The sequence below is a fragment of the Belonocnema kinseyi genome, chromosome 1 (genome assembly GCF_010883055.1).
Source record: "Belonocnema kinseyi isolate 2016_QV_RU_SX_M_011 chromosome 1, B_treatae_v1, whole genome shotgun sequence".
Taxonomy (NCBI): domain Eukaryota; kingdom Metazoa; phylum Arthropoda; class Insecta; order Hymenoptera; family Cynipidae; genus Belonocnema; species Belonocnema kinseyi.
In genome coordinates this window covers 111,005,725-111,021,257 of record NC_046657.1, presented here as the reverse complement: position 1 = coordinate 111,021,257, position 15,533 = coordinate 111,005,725, and the positions used below count along the sequence as shown (strand labels likewise).

The window sequence follows — 15,533 nt, the reverse complement described above, 5'->3', positions numbered from 1 at the left end:
AATTGACTAAATTTTCCTTCACTCTATTTGTTATGAATTAGGTTCTCAAGATAGGGTGAATTTAATTGAATTATGGAAACGTTTAAATTATTTCTGACTTCAGACGATGAGAATGCGGGCTGCATCGAACATTCGCGATCTCAACTTTTATCATTATGAACGTTTTATTGTCTGGTTCAATTAATCGCTTGACCCAAGACGAGTTAGTTTCCACTGCTGTTCCTTTTAAAACGTGTCTAATTCCTCCAATTTTTTACGATTCCATTGAGAAGCCACGCGTATTTAATACAGATCCATCATCTTTTTATTTCCCTATAAAGTACTCACAATTAAAAAATACATATTACGAGACATAAAAAAATCGTGTGTCAGCTCCGAAACAATCTTTAAATTCAGTATAAATATAAAATCAAAAAACTACTTCCCAGAATCACTTTCATACTATAAAACATATTTCACTTTAAAAATAATTTATTCTTTTTAATTTAAATTTCGCGCCGATGTCGATAAGCCAGAACTAGAATTACCCTGGTCGGTAAGGAAAATCTATCAAAGCATGGACATAGGAAGCACGGGACTAGACATGCCATCCTAACTTGCGCGAGCAGTGTTGAATCCGTGGGAGGGGGGAGAATTTCATGAGTGGGGAGAGCCGCCACCTTACGATGTGCCATTTGATTATGCGCACGAGCATTTTTGCCGACAAACTGTGCATGAAAATATAAACATGTGGGCGCTGCCATGTTTTTCGCGGAACATCAAAAGGTGGCGGACCTCCCCCCTCATTGCATCACCCTCGCAATGGCATGCCTACTCCCTTGTCAAATTGTTTCCTATGTCCATGTATCAAAGGTTTAAAGAGGCGCTAAGGTAGGAATTTACTAAATGTATTGGTTTTAAATATATAGTAATATTAATTATAACGAAGAAAACATGATAAAATAGTTAAAAAATAATGCTTTGTATTTTATATTTTTCAGAAAAGTTTTTATTTCATTTTGTAATAACCACTGTAGCCCACACTAGCGCGATCAGTCGGGAATCCTTGGAACCAAAAGTCTGTCACAAATTTGCAAAAAAATTGCTTGATTTTTCCCTCTTTCTCGTAGGCTTGGTAGATCCATGAATTCTCTTTCTTCGGAGAATTCTGATAAATTCAGCAACGCCCATAACTAAATATTTGGCGAAAATAGCTCTCAAATTTGTCAATTTTAAAAGTTCGATTTTTTCTTTCGAGGTTAGGTTGATTTGTATGGATTTTGACAAAAATGGCAGCGTGGAGTAACATTCTTTGCTCTACGGGAGAAAAAGTACTTCGAATTGGGGCTATTTTGCCCAAAAATTACATCCAAAATGGTTAGTAGCTTTTAATTATTTAGAAAATTTGCTCAGGCTTTTTTAAATGTTTAAAAAGTGGTTAAGTTTTTAAATTTTTGAATGCAACTTCGATCGTTACGCAACTTTTTATCGAATAATTTGTATTATTTTATATTCAGAATATTTTTGGGATTTTTGTTAATCTCAATCATGTTTTCAACAAATTATTATAATTTATAAATTGTCATTCTGATTTTTGAAGTGGGAGGAATCGTTTATTTATTTTGGTCATAATTGTTGGCATGTCAAAGATTATTTTTTATTATTAATTACTATAAAATAATGTTAAATCAGTAAAAATTTCTCCAAATTTTTCAATAAAATTATTATCAATTTAAATATTCTTAATTGCGCAATAGCTAATAATATACAAAAATAAATTTTAATCGCGAATAACACAAAATACTCTACAAGAAATCAAAATTCTTGACAAATGCACCAAATACCTTATAAATTTCTAAATAATTTTTATCGCTGTCCTGGTTTTCTGAATTTTTGTGTTATTTCCTGATTTTTCATGCAGAAAAACGAAAAATTACGATTCTTATTTGGCATTTAAAGTCTAATTAACATATGGTGCAGATTATACTCAATTATTTACATAAAAATATTGGCTGCCAAAAAGTTATATAATTTATTAACTCAGGAAAAGTACATAAAATTTTATTATTCTCTAGATTTTTTGTTTTTGCACGAATATTTTACAATTTGGATGACATTTTTTTCTTTATTAATTGAAAAATCTATCATGGTTAAAAAATCGTCTTTTTGGTTAAAAAATGTTTCTATTGTCGTTAAAATTTGATCTTTTTTGGCTAGAAGTTCAACTCCTTGGTTAAAAATTAATCTTTTATGATCAAGGATTTTCATCTACTCTGCTGGAACTTTATTTTTTATTTTTGGTTAATGATTTATCATTTTATTTAACAAAAAAGGTTCTTTTGTTGTTGAAAATTTAACTCTTATGTTGAAAATTCAGTTTTCATTTGATTAAAAATTAATTGTTTTGGTTAAAAATGAATTTTTAAACTAAAAATACAACTATGTGTTACATTTTTGTTTGAAAATTTATTTATTTTTTTTTTCGTTCAAAATTCATGTATTTTGTTTAATTTCATATTTGTGGTAGAGAATGAATCTTTATGGCTGAAAATTTATTTCCCTGGTTAAAAATTTAACTATTTTATTGGAAATTCTTCTTTATTCATTAATTTTCTTAACTGAACATTATTTTCTCCGTGGTTTGTTGAAAATACATGCATTTTGTTGAAAACTCCTCTTTTGTCGTAAAGTATTAATCTTCTTGGTGAGAAATTCTATTTTTTGATAGAAAATTATTTTTTTGGTTACAAATTTAACTTATTGAAAATTCATATTTATAGTTGAAAATTAATTTCTTTGTCGAAAATTTAACTTTTTTGTTGAAAATTTGTTTTTATGGTTAAAAAATAATTTTCCTAATTGTATATATAACTATTCTATTTTGTGTAGAACATTGATATTTCTTAGCTTAAAATTCATCTGTTTTGTTGAAAATTCGCTTTTTTTAAAGAAAATTAATCTGATTGGTTCAAAATTTATTTTTTATTGTTGAAGATTCATGTTTATAGTTGAAAATTAATTTCGTTGGTAAAAAATTGAAATATTTTGTAGAATTTTTTTTTAAATATATTTTTTCAACTGAAAATTTAACTATCCGTGTTCGATTATAAATTCCTCTTTTGTGGTATCATTTTTGGTTCATTTTTTTTTAAAGATTCATCTTCTTTGATAGCAGAATTTTCTTTTTGGTTAAGATATCATTTTTTTATTAAAGGTTCTTTATGTTATTTGAAAATTCATTTATTTGGTTAAAAATGTAACTATTTTGTTTAAAATTCTTTTTTTATTTGAGAATTATTTTTTTCAACTGTGTGGTGTTTATTTTTTTGGTTTGTTAAAGATTCCTCATTTTATTTGAAATTTCATTTCTTTGGTTAAAACTTAAACTTTTGTTTGAAAATTTATTTTTTCAACTTTTTTTTTTTTTGAAAATACATGTATTTTGTTAAAAATTCTTTTACTGTAGAATATTAATCTTCTTTTGTTAAAAATTAATTTTTTGGTTAAAGATTTCACGCATTAGTTGAAATTTCAGACATTTATTAAAAAGTCATCTTGTTTTTTTTGAATAGAAAATTAATCTTATGACCTGTCCTTTCCATCAAGCCATCTGGCCGCCTTACAGACAATTTTCCAAAATAATCTTAGTAAAAAATACAATGAAGTACTTTTTATAAGAAAATAGTCTAAAATACTTATTTCCAGGTCAAATTCGAAGCATGGGACATGGACCAAGAATCTTCCGAATTGAACCGACTCGTTGGCAGTATACCAAATTTAAGGATTTACTGCATTTTTACATCGCACTTGGAGTTATTCCTCTAACAATTGTTACGTTTATCACTTATGTTTTCGTTGGCCCTGCAACGCTTCGGGAAATTCCAGAAGGCTACACTCCCAAATATTGGGAATATTACAGGGTAAGAAAAATAATAATCTTCTCCTAAAAAAAAATAAAATTCTAAGAAATTCAAAAAAATTAAATGTAGAGCTCGGATTGTGCGACTTTAAAAAAAAATTCGATTTTTTAAAGAAAAATGTGACTAATTGATTGTTTCCGTTTTTCCAGAAATGGAATAATTTCTCATTAAAGGTTTATAGTTAGAACATTTTAAATTAAGAGCGTTTGAAATCGAAAAATCTCTAATTTCGTGATTCCTTATTCAAATTTTGACTTTTCCAAATTGTAGAAAGTCTCGGTTTTTTCAAAAAAATTTCATTTTTTGTCCCGTTTTTAATTATAGTAAGGTGGTAGTTCATTAATGTTAACAAACACAATTATTTAAACATTTTATTGTTAATAATATTTTCTTTAAATAATGATAGAAAGTGGGGTTATTTTTTGACATTTTCAACTTTTTCTTTACTTTTCACGTAGAGTGAGTTAATATTTAATTTAATTCTTCAAAAATAATTGTTTAAATAAATAATTATTATTGTTAATAACATTATTATTGCCTGGTGGTAGAAAGGTGCGGTTTTTTCTGATATTTTGTAATGATTGTCGATTTTTCGCTTGGAGTGTCGGAATAATTAATTAAATTAAGCAAAAAATATTGTTTAAATCTCAGTATGATATGACCTTAAAGATAATATAGAAATTCAAGAATTAAAAAAAAATAAAAAGTTTAAAGATTTCAAGTCATCGCAAGTCACTTATTCATCTTTTGTCGCCTATTTTCAAATTTTTCACCTAATTCACCTATTTCTTAAATTTTCCGCCTTTTTTCAATTAAAAAAGTAAAATTTTATTTACAATTTTAATTTGCATAACTTTGTGAGACCGCATTTATTTTTAATTTAACTGGAGTTTGCACAATTCAAGAAATTTAAGAGAATGCAGAAGGCTGAATTATTCAAATTAATCTAAAAGAATTCAAAGAATTAAAAAGAAATTAAAATTATTCAAATGAATTCAAAGAATTAAAAGTAATTACGTAAAAGAATTCAATCAAGGGATGTAAAAAATTCCAGGATGATCAAAAATAATTCACAGAAATCAAATTCAAATAAATATAAGAAGTTTAACAGAATTCAAGAGTTTTAAGAAATTCAGAAGAAGTCTAAGTAATTAAAATGAATTCAAGAAACTTAATAGAATCATAAAGTCAAATAAAAATAAATAAAACAAAATTCCAGGATAATTAAGATAAATTCAAGCATTTAAAAAGAATTCAAATAAATACAAGAAATTTACAAGATATTAAGGAATTTAAGAGAAATCATAAGAAGTATAAATAATTCAAAGCATTTAAACAACAATTTTAAACTGGCTAATTGATGAAAATTGATATTTGAAACTATGAAACTGCAACGAAACGAATTAATTTTTATCAAAATAGTTCAACTTTCAACCAAGTAATTGAGTTGTCAGCCAAAAAATATAAATTCTCTATTTAACGTGTAATAGTTGATACTTCAACTTAACACTTTTTAATTTTTTATAAAAAAAACTGTATAATTCAACCAAGAAAGTCGGATTTTCAAATTATTAACCAATTAAGATTAAATTTCTACGAAAAACATGAATTTTCCACAATATATACAGACTATTCCAAAAATGGAATAATTAAATCTTCAGTTAAAAAAATTAAATTTTAATTAAAAAATACAAATTTGTAATAAAATAGTTAAATTTCCAATCAACGAGGTGAATCCCCAACAAAAAAATGAATCTTCAACAAAGTAGTTGAATTTTCAAGCAGAAAAGATGAATTATCAACCAAACAGTTGAGTTTTAAACCAAAAAGATGGATTTTCTCCAAGAAGATTAATTTTCTATCAAAAAGAGGAATTTTCAAACAAATATTTAAATTTTAAACTATAAAATGTCAGTTTTATACCCAAAATGGCATGGCTAAATTTTCAGTTAACAAATTAAGTTTCAGCCAAAAAGAACAAACAAATTTTTGTCCTAACAAATGAATTTTTAACAATGTAGTTGAATTTTCAAGAAAACAGTTGATTTTTCCACTAAAAAGATGAACTTTCAACTAAAATGATGAATCTTCAACCAAAAAAGGCAATTTTTAACAAAGTAGTTTCACTCTTTAATTTTCAACAAAAACGGAAGCATTCTTCGCGAAAAATGTAATGGTTCATATTTTAACCAAAACAGATTTCAATTTTAATTAAAAAACAGTTCATTTCAACCAAAGAAGATAATTTTTTAAACAAAATAATTGAATTTTGAACCAAGAAAGAATTTTCAGTCAATAAAGAAAGAAAAAATCAACGAAATTGTTGAATTTTCAAACCAGAAAGACAAGTTTTCTATAAAAAGAGTGTAATTTTAAATTCAAAAATATAATTTTTCACCAAAAAAAGGTAAACTTTCAACAATTTTTGCTATTTATTCTAATTTTAAATAAAAAATGGATTGAATTTAAACAAAAAAGACTAATTTTTAACAAAATAGTTTAATCCTCATTCAAAGCAAATTAATTCCAACCAAATAGTTGTATTTTTAACCAAAAAATATTACATTTCTACCAAAAGGGATGAATTTTCAAAACCAGCAGACAAGCAACGACAATATTTTTGATCATTTGATGAAAATTGCTATCTTAACTTCATAATTAATATATAATATTTATGTAAAATATAATAAAATAACCGATTTTTGTGTGTGAAAAACATGAATCCAACTTGGAACTCGTTGAAATTTGTTAAGAAATTGAGAATATTGTTCGTACTATAATGATTTTTGTTTTGAAATACTATTTGTTGTTGTTGTTCTGGAAAACACTAACATAACGTATAAAATTGTTAATAAATAATGAAACTAGTGATTTTTATTTAAATATTTCAATTTCAGTTAAAACAATAACAAAACATAAATAATTCTTGAAAAAATTTAATCTTTGAAATAGAATCATTTTTTGATTAAAGAATACTTATTTCCGGTCTAAAATGCTAACATAACCTAAAATAGTCGAAGATTTAACATTTTTAATCTATGGAATTAATTTTCAAATTTAAGACCGGGAAATGACATGAATTTATTTTTTTCCCGGGAATTTTACAAATTTTAGAAGAAAAGTCTAAGTTTGATTTTAACAGTTTTTTAAATAATGAGTTGAATTTGTATCTCTTTCAAATATGATATCATTCATAATGCAATGCATAAGTCAAAAATCTTTAACACACAAATGTTTCATTTCGGATTGTAAGTTTTAAGGGTACATTTAGCATTTAAAGAATTTTAAAAACTTTAAAAATTAAAAATTAATAGCGTTTGATATCGACAGTTTTTGGAAAAAACTCTTTTTGTTTATTCGAACAAATATGAATTATAATAATTTTCAAAATTGAACTACACATTGAGGATTAACAAGTGAAGAATAATTTATTTTACAAGACGATTCAAAATCAGTTCAAAATTTAAGAATTTCCATAGTTTAACGTTTGCGCATTTTGTAATTCTTGAAAGTTCCCAACCAGAAATTATATAATTTTTAAAGTGTTTAGAATAATTAAACTTTAAAGGCTTACAATATTTCTCGCATTATTTAAATTTCTGCAATTTGTAATGGTTAAAGTAACAATGAGTTTTGATTTGAACAAATTATATCTTTTAGTAAAAAAACCTTATCCAGTCCTTTTAAATGTCACTTCATACTGCGTGATATGATACTTATTAATAATATAATTTTAGATTGATTTGTGGAGGTTTGAAAATTTTCATTTCAATATATTGTTGTTTCAAATTCAAATATTCAAAATTTTAGAACCATTTCGCTATTAAATATTTCGAAATTTTATATTAAAGGCTTTGCTAGTCAGTTTTGAATATAATAATTTTGGATGTAAATATAAAGCAATTTATGATTAAAAATCATGTATCTGTACATTTTCAAACAATGAAATCATAACATAACAATATTGTTCTATATTCTTTATCTTAATTTTATATTTAAGACCTTAAAAGTCTCCGATTCTTAGTTGAAAATTTAAACAAATAAGTCCTTTCAATTTGAAAAAATATTTTATATTTGAAAATTTCTAGAATGAATGATAATACTAAAGAAAAATTTGAAATAAAAAAATAAAAAAATGAGTTTAAAATAAAAAAGGATCAAAATTAATCTATCTGAAATTGATGCATCAGTAAAAGGACATTTTAGGTCATTCTAAGTAGATACAATTTTAGATTTCTGAATTTTTATTACCAACTACATTATTAATTTTTTCATTTGTAAAGTTTTAATTTTCAATTAAAATTGAATTGGTTACATTTTGGAACGTATTATTAGCTCAAGTTTTAAATGAAGTTCTCATTCGTTTAAGTTTCAACGTTTGGGAGCATACATTTTTTTATTTTTAACGTTTCACTTTTAAAATTACTATATATTTCAAAAGGTTTTTATTTTAAATAATTTAATTTATTTTTCATTTTAGAAAACGTCTTCTAATTCGTTTTAATGTTAAATTGTCATTTTATTATGTCATGACAATTAAAAATTTTAGAATAATTATTTATTTTGAACGCTTTTAATTATGAAGAATACAATTTCAATTACTCTTAATTTTAAACTATCCAATTTAAAATTTTGAATCTTAAATATACAATTTTTAACGTTTTTATATTCTTTAATTTTTTGCGCTTCGACTTAGAAATTATACAATTCACCTGCTTTTTCTATTTAAATTTTCCAAAATCGTTGGTATATTTTTTTAAATTTCAAGAGTTTGCAATTCGAAATTATTCATTATTAACTCTTATTTCAAAAATATTTAAAACCTTAAACTACAAAATTGGTTTAATAATGAATTTTGAAATTTGCATATTTTCATGTTATTAAATAAAAATTCAGAGACAGGAACGCGCGATTTGCGCGTGGCCATTTGTTGCCAGTGTGCAATAAAACGCTTATCTGTACTTTTCTTTATTAGACACAACAATTTCATTATTCTTCTTATTATATGATTTAAAAATCAGTCAATTTTTTGCGAAAAGGTTTTGCTGACATTTATCGACTTCCGCAATTTATAATATATGTGAAAAACCCGTCAGTTTTTCAAAGAAAGCTATTTTTTTATAAACCGGGAGAAATCACGAATATTTATCGGAAGAACCGCGAGAAAACTGGTAGACAAGAAAAATGACCACCCTGACTACGACCTAATTTAAAACAAAATGTAGATTTTTTAAGATTCGGAACAAAAAATTTGGAAGCTTTTAAGGAATTATGAAAGGCTTCAAAAGAATATAAAAAAAACATTTCCTTACGTTTCCTAGGAAAATTGAAAATAAATTTTTATTTCGAAACACTAATTTGAAAAGAATATTGAAAGAGATTTAAAAGATTTTGAATATTTTCAATATTTAATATGGAAGATTTTAAGGAAATATTTTTTATTTTGCAGGATTAAAAAAAAACTTTATGAAGATTTCGAATCACTTTAAAAGATATTCAGAAGTTGTGACAACATGTAGATGTTTCAAAATTCTTAAGGATATTTAAACTATTTAAAATGAGAATAATTTAACTTTTAATTTAAGAAGTGTTAGGTTTATAACGAAAATGTAATCGTTCAATTTTTACTATTTCTAGCTTAAAATTGCTTAAAATGATTTGCTAATTAGTTTTAATTTTTTTTTTAAACTTTATGGGACTTCTTTTTTTAGATAGGAATTGAAAAATGTTGATTCTGTTACAGAATCCGATCACGAGATTTTTCATGCGTACTTTCAATCAATCACACCAGGAGCTATATGAAAGAACGATGCATCATATGTATGAGGAAACGCAAAAGGCGAAAATTAAAGGTCTCGAACGTAAAGTTCAGAGTTTAATCAAGAAACGGCGAGATTATCAAGAATATTATTATATTCCATACAATGCTGAAAAGGTCTATGAAATGAGAGAATTTAACCAGAATTATGATGTACCTCTTGTCGAAATAGACGATGCTACTAAACAAAAAATCAAAGCAGAGAGAGGTGAGTTTCAAAATTTGATTATTTCAAGCCGAAGTTCAGGCATCGATTAAATAAAGAATCAAAAAATAAAAAGGTGTACGCGTAACCCTAACTTTTTTAAAATGCATGCAAAATATTGTTTATAAATTTAAAAAAATCCTATTGTTCCCATTGGAAAACTGAGAACGTTTTTTTTACGCCTTGTACAATTTCAGAAATGTGGGTTAAGCCCTTTTCATTTATGACCCTTCAAATGATATCAATGCCGTCCAAAATTTTGATTTTTCAAACCAAAAAGATGAGCTTTTAACAAAACAGCTGAATTTTCAAACAAACAATTATACTCTCAATAAATTACATACATTTTACACAAAAAAATGGAAACCTAAATATAATTTTCAAACAAAAATGTAATAGTTGATTATAAACCGAAAAAGATTATAATTTTAAATAAAAACTTTTGAATCTAACCAAAAAGACGAATTTCCAACAAAAGACTTGAATCCTCAACTAACACAGATTTATTTTTAACAAAATAATTGATTTTCTACCAAAGAGACGAATTTTTAACATATATTTTTTACCAAAAAGTTCAATTTTAAACCAAGTAGATTAATTTTTTCATGAAAAGATACGATTTTAAAAATAAAATACATGAATTTTCTAACAAATTATCGAATTTTCAACTAAAAAGGTCAATTTTCAATAAAGAAAAAACGAAGTTTCTACAAGACTTTATTTTTCTAGCGAAAGATGAATTTTCTATTTATTTTCAACCCGAAATTATTAACTTTTTACCAAAATATGTCAACTTTCAAATAAGCAGTTCAATTCTCAACCAAAAAAGGTGAATTTTCACCGAAAAATGTCGTTTTGGGTATTTAATTAACAAGGACTTTAATTTTAATTTAAAAAAAAACAGTTGAATTTAACTATAAAAGACGAATTTTCAAGAAAATAGTTGAATCTTAAAAGAAAAAAGTTTCATTTTTAATAAAAAAAATTCATTTTCTACCTAAAAATAGACCAAATACTTGGATTTTCTAGCAAAAAAGTAAATAAATTTTCAACAAAGTGCATCATTTTTAACTAATTATTTATATTATTTATATTAACTAATTATTTATTTAATAAAATACATTTTCTAACAAAAGAGGCGAATTTTTAACAAAATACTTGAATCCTGAACAAAAACAGATTAATTTTCAATAATACATTTGCATTTTTATCCAAAAAATTGATTTTCTACATGAAAAGACGAATTGTCAACCAAACATATATATTTTCTACTAAATAGTTGAATTTTCAGCCAAGATGATTAATTATCTAGCAAAAAAAAAATTCAACAAAATGTGTATATTTTTAACCAATTAGTTACATTTTTTAACAAAAGAGACGAATTTTCAACAAATCACATTTATAAAATATTTTAAATAAATAGTTGAATTTTTATACAAAAAAATACAATTTTTAAGAATTAATTTTCAATAAAAAAAACTAATTTTCTTCAAGTACCAAGCAGCTGAAATTCATACGAAATTGTAGAATTTTCAAGTTGAAAATACGAATTTTCTATAAAACAGTCGAATTTTCAACGACATCGTTAAATTTCCCATCCGAGAATATACATTTTCAATAAAAAAAGTTCACTTACAACGAATCAGTTGATTTTTCAACAAATTGTTAAATTTTCAGCCCAAAAGGAATTTTAACAGAAAAAAAGCGAATTTTCAACTAAACTTGTTAATCCTCAAAAAAAAAAGAATATTTTAATTTAAAATAGAAAAACAGTTCAATTTTACTAACAAAAAAGCTCATTTTTAACCGAAACAGTTTAATTCTTAACCAAAAAAATAAAAATTTCTACAAAAAGAGATACATTTTCAAACCAAAAAGATGCATGTTCAACAAAATAGTTGAATTTTGAATAAAATAAAATTTTTGAGTCAAAAAAGAAACAAAATTTCAATGAAATTTTTTTATTATTAACCCAAAAAGACGAATTTTTCACAAAACATCTGATTTTTCAATCAAATAGTTAAATTTTCAATGAATCAAATAAATTCTAAACAAATTACATGAATTTTCCACAGAACAATTGAATTTTAAAACAAAACAGACGAATTCTCTGGAAAGCAGTTGAGTTTTATACTTGAAAATACTAATTTTCAACAAAAATGTAATTGTTGATATTTTTACCAAAAAATATGATTATTTCAATTCAAAACTTTATTTTTCAAACATACAGTTACATTAACAAAAAAAATTGATTTTCTACGAAAAATACGAATTGTTAACATATATTTTCTACTAAATAGTTATGTTTTAAACTAAAAAGATGAATGTTTATCAAAAGATACGATTTTTAAAGGAAAATCATGAATTTTCAACTAAAAAGAACAATTTTCAATAAAAAGAAAACGAAGTTTCTACAAGACTGTTGATTTTTCAAGCAAATTATATGAATTCTCTGCAAAATAGTCGCACTTTCAGCCTCGAAATACTAATTTACAAAAAAATGTAATAGTTGATATTTCAACAAAGAAATATTTCAATTTTGAATAAAAAACAGTTGAAAATAACGAGAAAATGTGAATTTTCCAGAAAATACTTGAATCCTCAACGAAAACAGATTTATTTTCTACATAAAAAGACAAATTATCCACCAAATACATATATTTTCTATTGGAAACAGAACGGTGACTTTTAGAGCAAAAAATTTAGAAGCTTTTTAAGAATTTTGAAAACTTTCAAGCAAATACAAACATTTTCTTGACATCTGAAAAATTTTAGAAGTTTGAAATAATATGTTTTAATTTTGCAAAATATTTTCACAGTTTTAGTAAAAATTCGAATCATTTTTAAAAATATTTAAAATTCTTGTAAAAAAATTTTTGAATATAGTTTAAAGTTTGGAAAGATAAAAAAAAACCTACAACAAAATGTAGATTTTTGAAGTTTTTAAAAAGACTTTGAAAGATTTTAAAGGAATATTTATAAAGATTTTAAAACATTTTACAAGTTTTCCAATGTTGTTAAAATAGAATTTTGAAGATTGTAAAGATAATTTTTTAATTTGAAAGAATTTACCAAAATTCCAGTAATAATAAAAAAATTTAATTTTTTAAAGATTGTGAAACAAATTTTAGGAGCTATTCAAGAAGCTTGAAAGGCTTCAAGAAAGTTAAAAACCTTTCTGAAGATTTTTAAGGCTTTCAAACATTACACAAGATTTCTAAAATTGTAAAAATTGATTCCAGAAGATTAAAAAAAAAAATTAGGAATAATTCGTGTCAGTTTAAAAAATACTGAGGAATTTTAGAAGTTTTAAAGAGATTAAAAATATTCTAAAATTTTGAAAAATTTCCGAAAATAATACAAAATTTTCCTAAAATTTGGAAAAATCCTGTAAAAAGAAAAAAAATGTCTTGGAAATTTTCTAAATTTGTTTTCGACATATTTCAAAATTTTAAAAATCTTTTTGAATTTTCTCGATAAACCTATAAAAATTATATTTATATAATATTAAAGAAAATAAATAAATAAACTCAATAAATAATTATTCGACATTTTTATTTTGTTTAAAAAAATATTTTCGCTTAAAATTATAATTTGATTAAAATTTGTTTCTTGTCTAAAAAATCCTTTTTGATTTAGGATTGAGCTATTTTATTTAAAGTTCGTGTTTTTCATTAAAATGAATTTCATTATTTTTTATTTGAAATTAAAATCTTTTTCCATTGAAATATCAACTTTTACATTTTTGGTTGAGAATTCATCTTTTTTGGTTGAAAATTCAACCACTTGGTTGAAATTTGAACTTCTTTGTTAAAAAGTATTTTTTGTTGTTGAAAATTCATCATTATACTTTGAAATTAAACTATTTGGTTGGAAATTAACTTTTTTTTTGTAGATTAAACTATTTTCTTGAAAATTCTTTTTGTCTTTTTGGATGAATTCAATTACATTTTATTTAAAATAAAAACATTTTCTGATTGAATTATTAACTCTTACATTCTTCGTCGAGAATTAATATTTTTGTTTGAATATTCAAGTATTTGGTTGATATATACGAAATACGAAATTTTTATTTTGTATCTCTGAATATTTTTGGATACCTAGAAAACTGTAAAATCTTTTTAAATCTTTTAAATCTCTGGAGATAAAAAAAAAATCCTTTCAATTTTGTGAAGTCCTTTGAAATCCCTTAAACCCCTTTGAAATTCAATTTACTTTCCTAGTTTTCTAAAATTCCCTTAAAATAAAGTTTGAAATATTTGAAATTTCCTGGAATAGATGAAACATGTTTAAATCTCGTAAATCCTTTAAAATAATTTGGAATATTTAGAGTATTCTAAATTATATAAACATATAGTCGTTAAAAAATATTTTAAAAAGTAGAAATAATTTCAAATCCCTTTAATATAAGTTATTTTAAACCTATTCATTAAAATTTTCTTAACAAAAAACCGTTCGAATCCCTAGAAACCTTTGCAGCCCTTCGTTATTCAATAAAATCATTTAAATCTTTTGAATTTCGTTCAAATACCTTAAAATCCGTTGAAATTTTTTATAATTTATGTTCCAAATATCTCTAGAAATCCCGTAAAATCGTGTATAACGTTTGTTCAAATCTGTTAAAAACGCTTCAAATGTTTAAAAGTTTCGTAAAACCTTTGAAATAATTCTGCGTATACTACAACTAATGAAAGATAACAGAGGTTTAAAGAAAAGTACAAGAATATTCAAATCTAATTTTCTAGATAAATTTTTTAATCATTTGTTTCTTATTTTCAGCTAAGAAAAACCAATCATCATAAGGAGGAACAACTTTTGAAGTAAAGTTTAGAAAACTCATATTAGAAAAAAAAATTTGATCAGTAAAACTTTGGGGTTGTTTCTGTTTTCAGCAGTCAGTCCTAAAGTAATTTCTTCAACGTTGTATTGAAAACTGAATAAACTGTGTAATATATGTACAATAAATATTCACTTCTATATTATTTTCAAGTTTTCTAAATCAAATTCTTTAATTTGAAATTAAAGTGTTGCGAAATTTTTGCGGTTTTGCAAGTTTTTGGGACTCAAATTTTTACCTAGTTTTGAAATAGAAAGAATTTCGAATTTTTAGGGGATTTTCAGAACATTCTGAATATTTAAAGAATCGTTATTTTACTTAATTTTTGTTGATTTCCCAAGAAAAGTACAAGCGGCAATAATAGTATTCCTCTTGTATAGGATTAAATTTATTTTACAAGAGTGGATTTATTGTAGTAATTAAAAGAACTGTGTATCTAATTGATGTTTTTTTTCTGGGAAAATGTAAAAATTTTCCTAAACTTTTCGTGTAACTGAGTTATCGCAATTAGTCCTCTGACAATTGTGCGGTAATTATTAGACGGTGTTGAGTAATTAAAATATTCGAGAACCAACTTAATGATATCAATTTTCAGTTGCATAATGTCAAACTACATATTGCGCAATTTATTTGATACTTTGTTATTGGATTATTATTTCAGGATTTTTTTTTCATTAAGTAGATTGCAATGTTAATTGTTGTAATTTATTTAAGGACAGATTTTATAATGATCGCATTCAAAAAATTTTAATCACTTTAATCGTGTATGAAAGA

General features: G+C 24.2%; 1 protein-coding gene across 2 annotated transcripts; it reads left to right on the top strand.

Moving 5' to 3' along the window:
• Nucleotides 1-808: 808 nt before the first annotated feature.
• On the top strand, nt 809-14,904 carry LOC117174018 (NADH dehydrogenase [ubiquinone] 1 beta subcomplex subunit 5, mitochondrial). Of its 2 annotated transcripts, none has more exons than XM_033362686.1 (5): nt 809-870; nt 1,243-1,356; nt 3,685-3,899; nt 9,643-9,925; nt 14,702-14,904. In XM_033362686.1, the coding sequence occupies exons 2-5, from the start codon at nt 1,269-1,271 to the stop codon at nt 14,722-14,724; spliced, it is 609 nt and encodes a 202-aa protein (XP_033218577.1). In that variant the 5' UTR covers nt 809-870; nt 1,243-1,268; the 3' UTR covers nt 14,725-14,904. The 2 variants fall into 2 exon arrangements, with proteins under 2 accessions (XP_033218577.1, XP_033218576.1); XM_033362685.1 differs by having other exon boundaries at nt 981-1,356.
• Nucleotides 14,905-15,533: the final 629 nt, after the last annotated feature.

Coding starts and splice junctions, on each gene's coding strand:
- LOC117174018 (XM_033362686.1), top strand. CDS start 1,269: ATGGCAGCGTGGAGTAACATTCTTTGCTCTACGGGAGAAAAAGTACTT. Junction 1,357..3,684: donor CAAAAATTACATCCAAAATG/GTTAGTAGCTTT, acceptor ACTTATTTCCAG/GTCAAATTCGAAGCATGGGA. Junction 9,926..14,701: donor AAAAATCAAAGCAGAGAGAG/GTGAGTTTCAAA, acceptor TCTTATTTTCAG/CTAAGAAAAACCAATCATCA.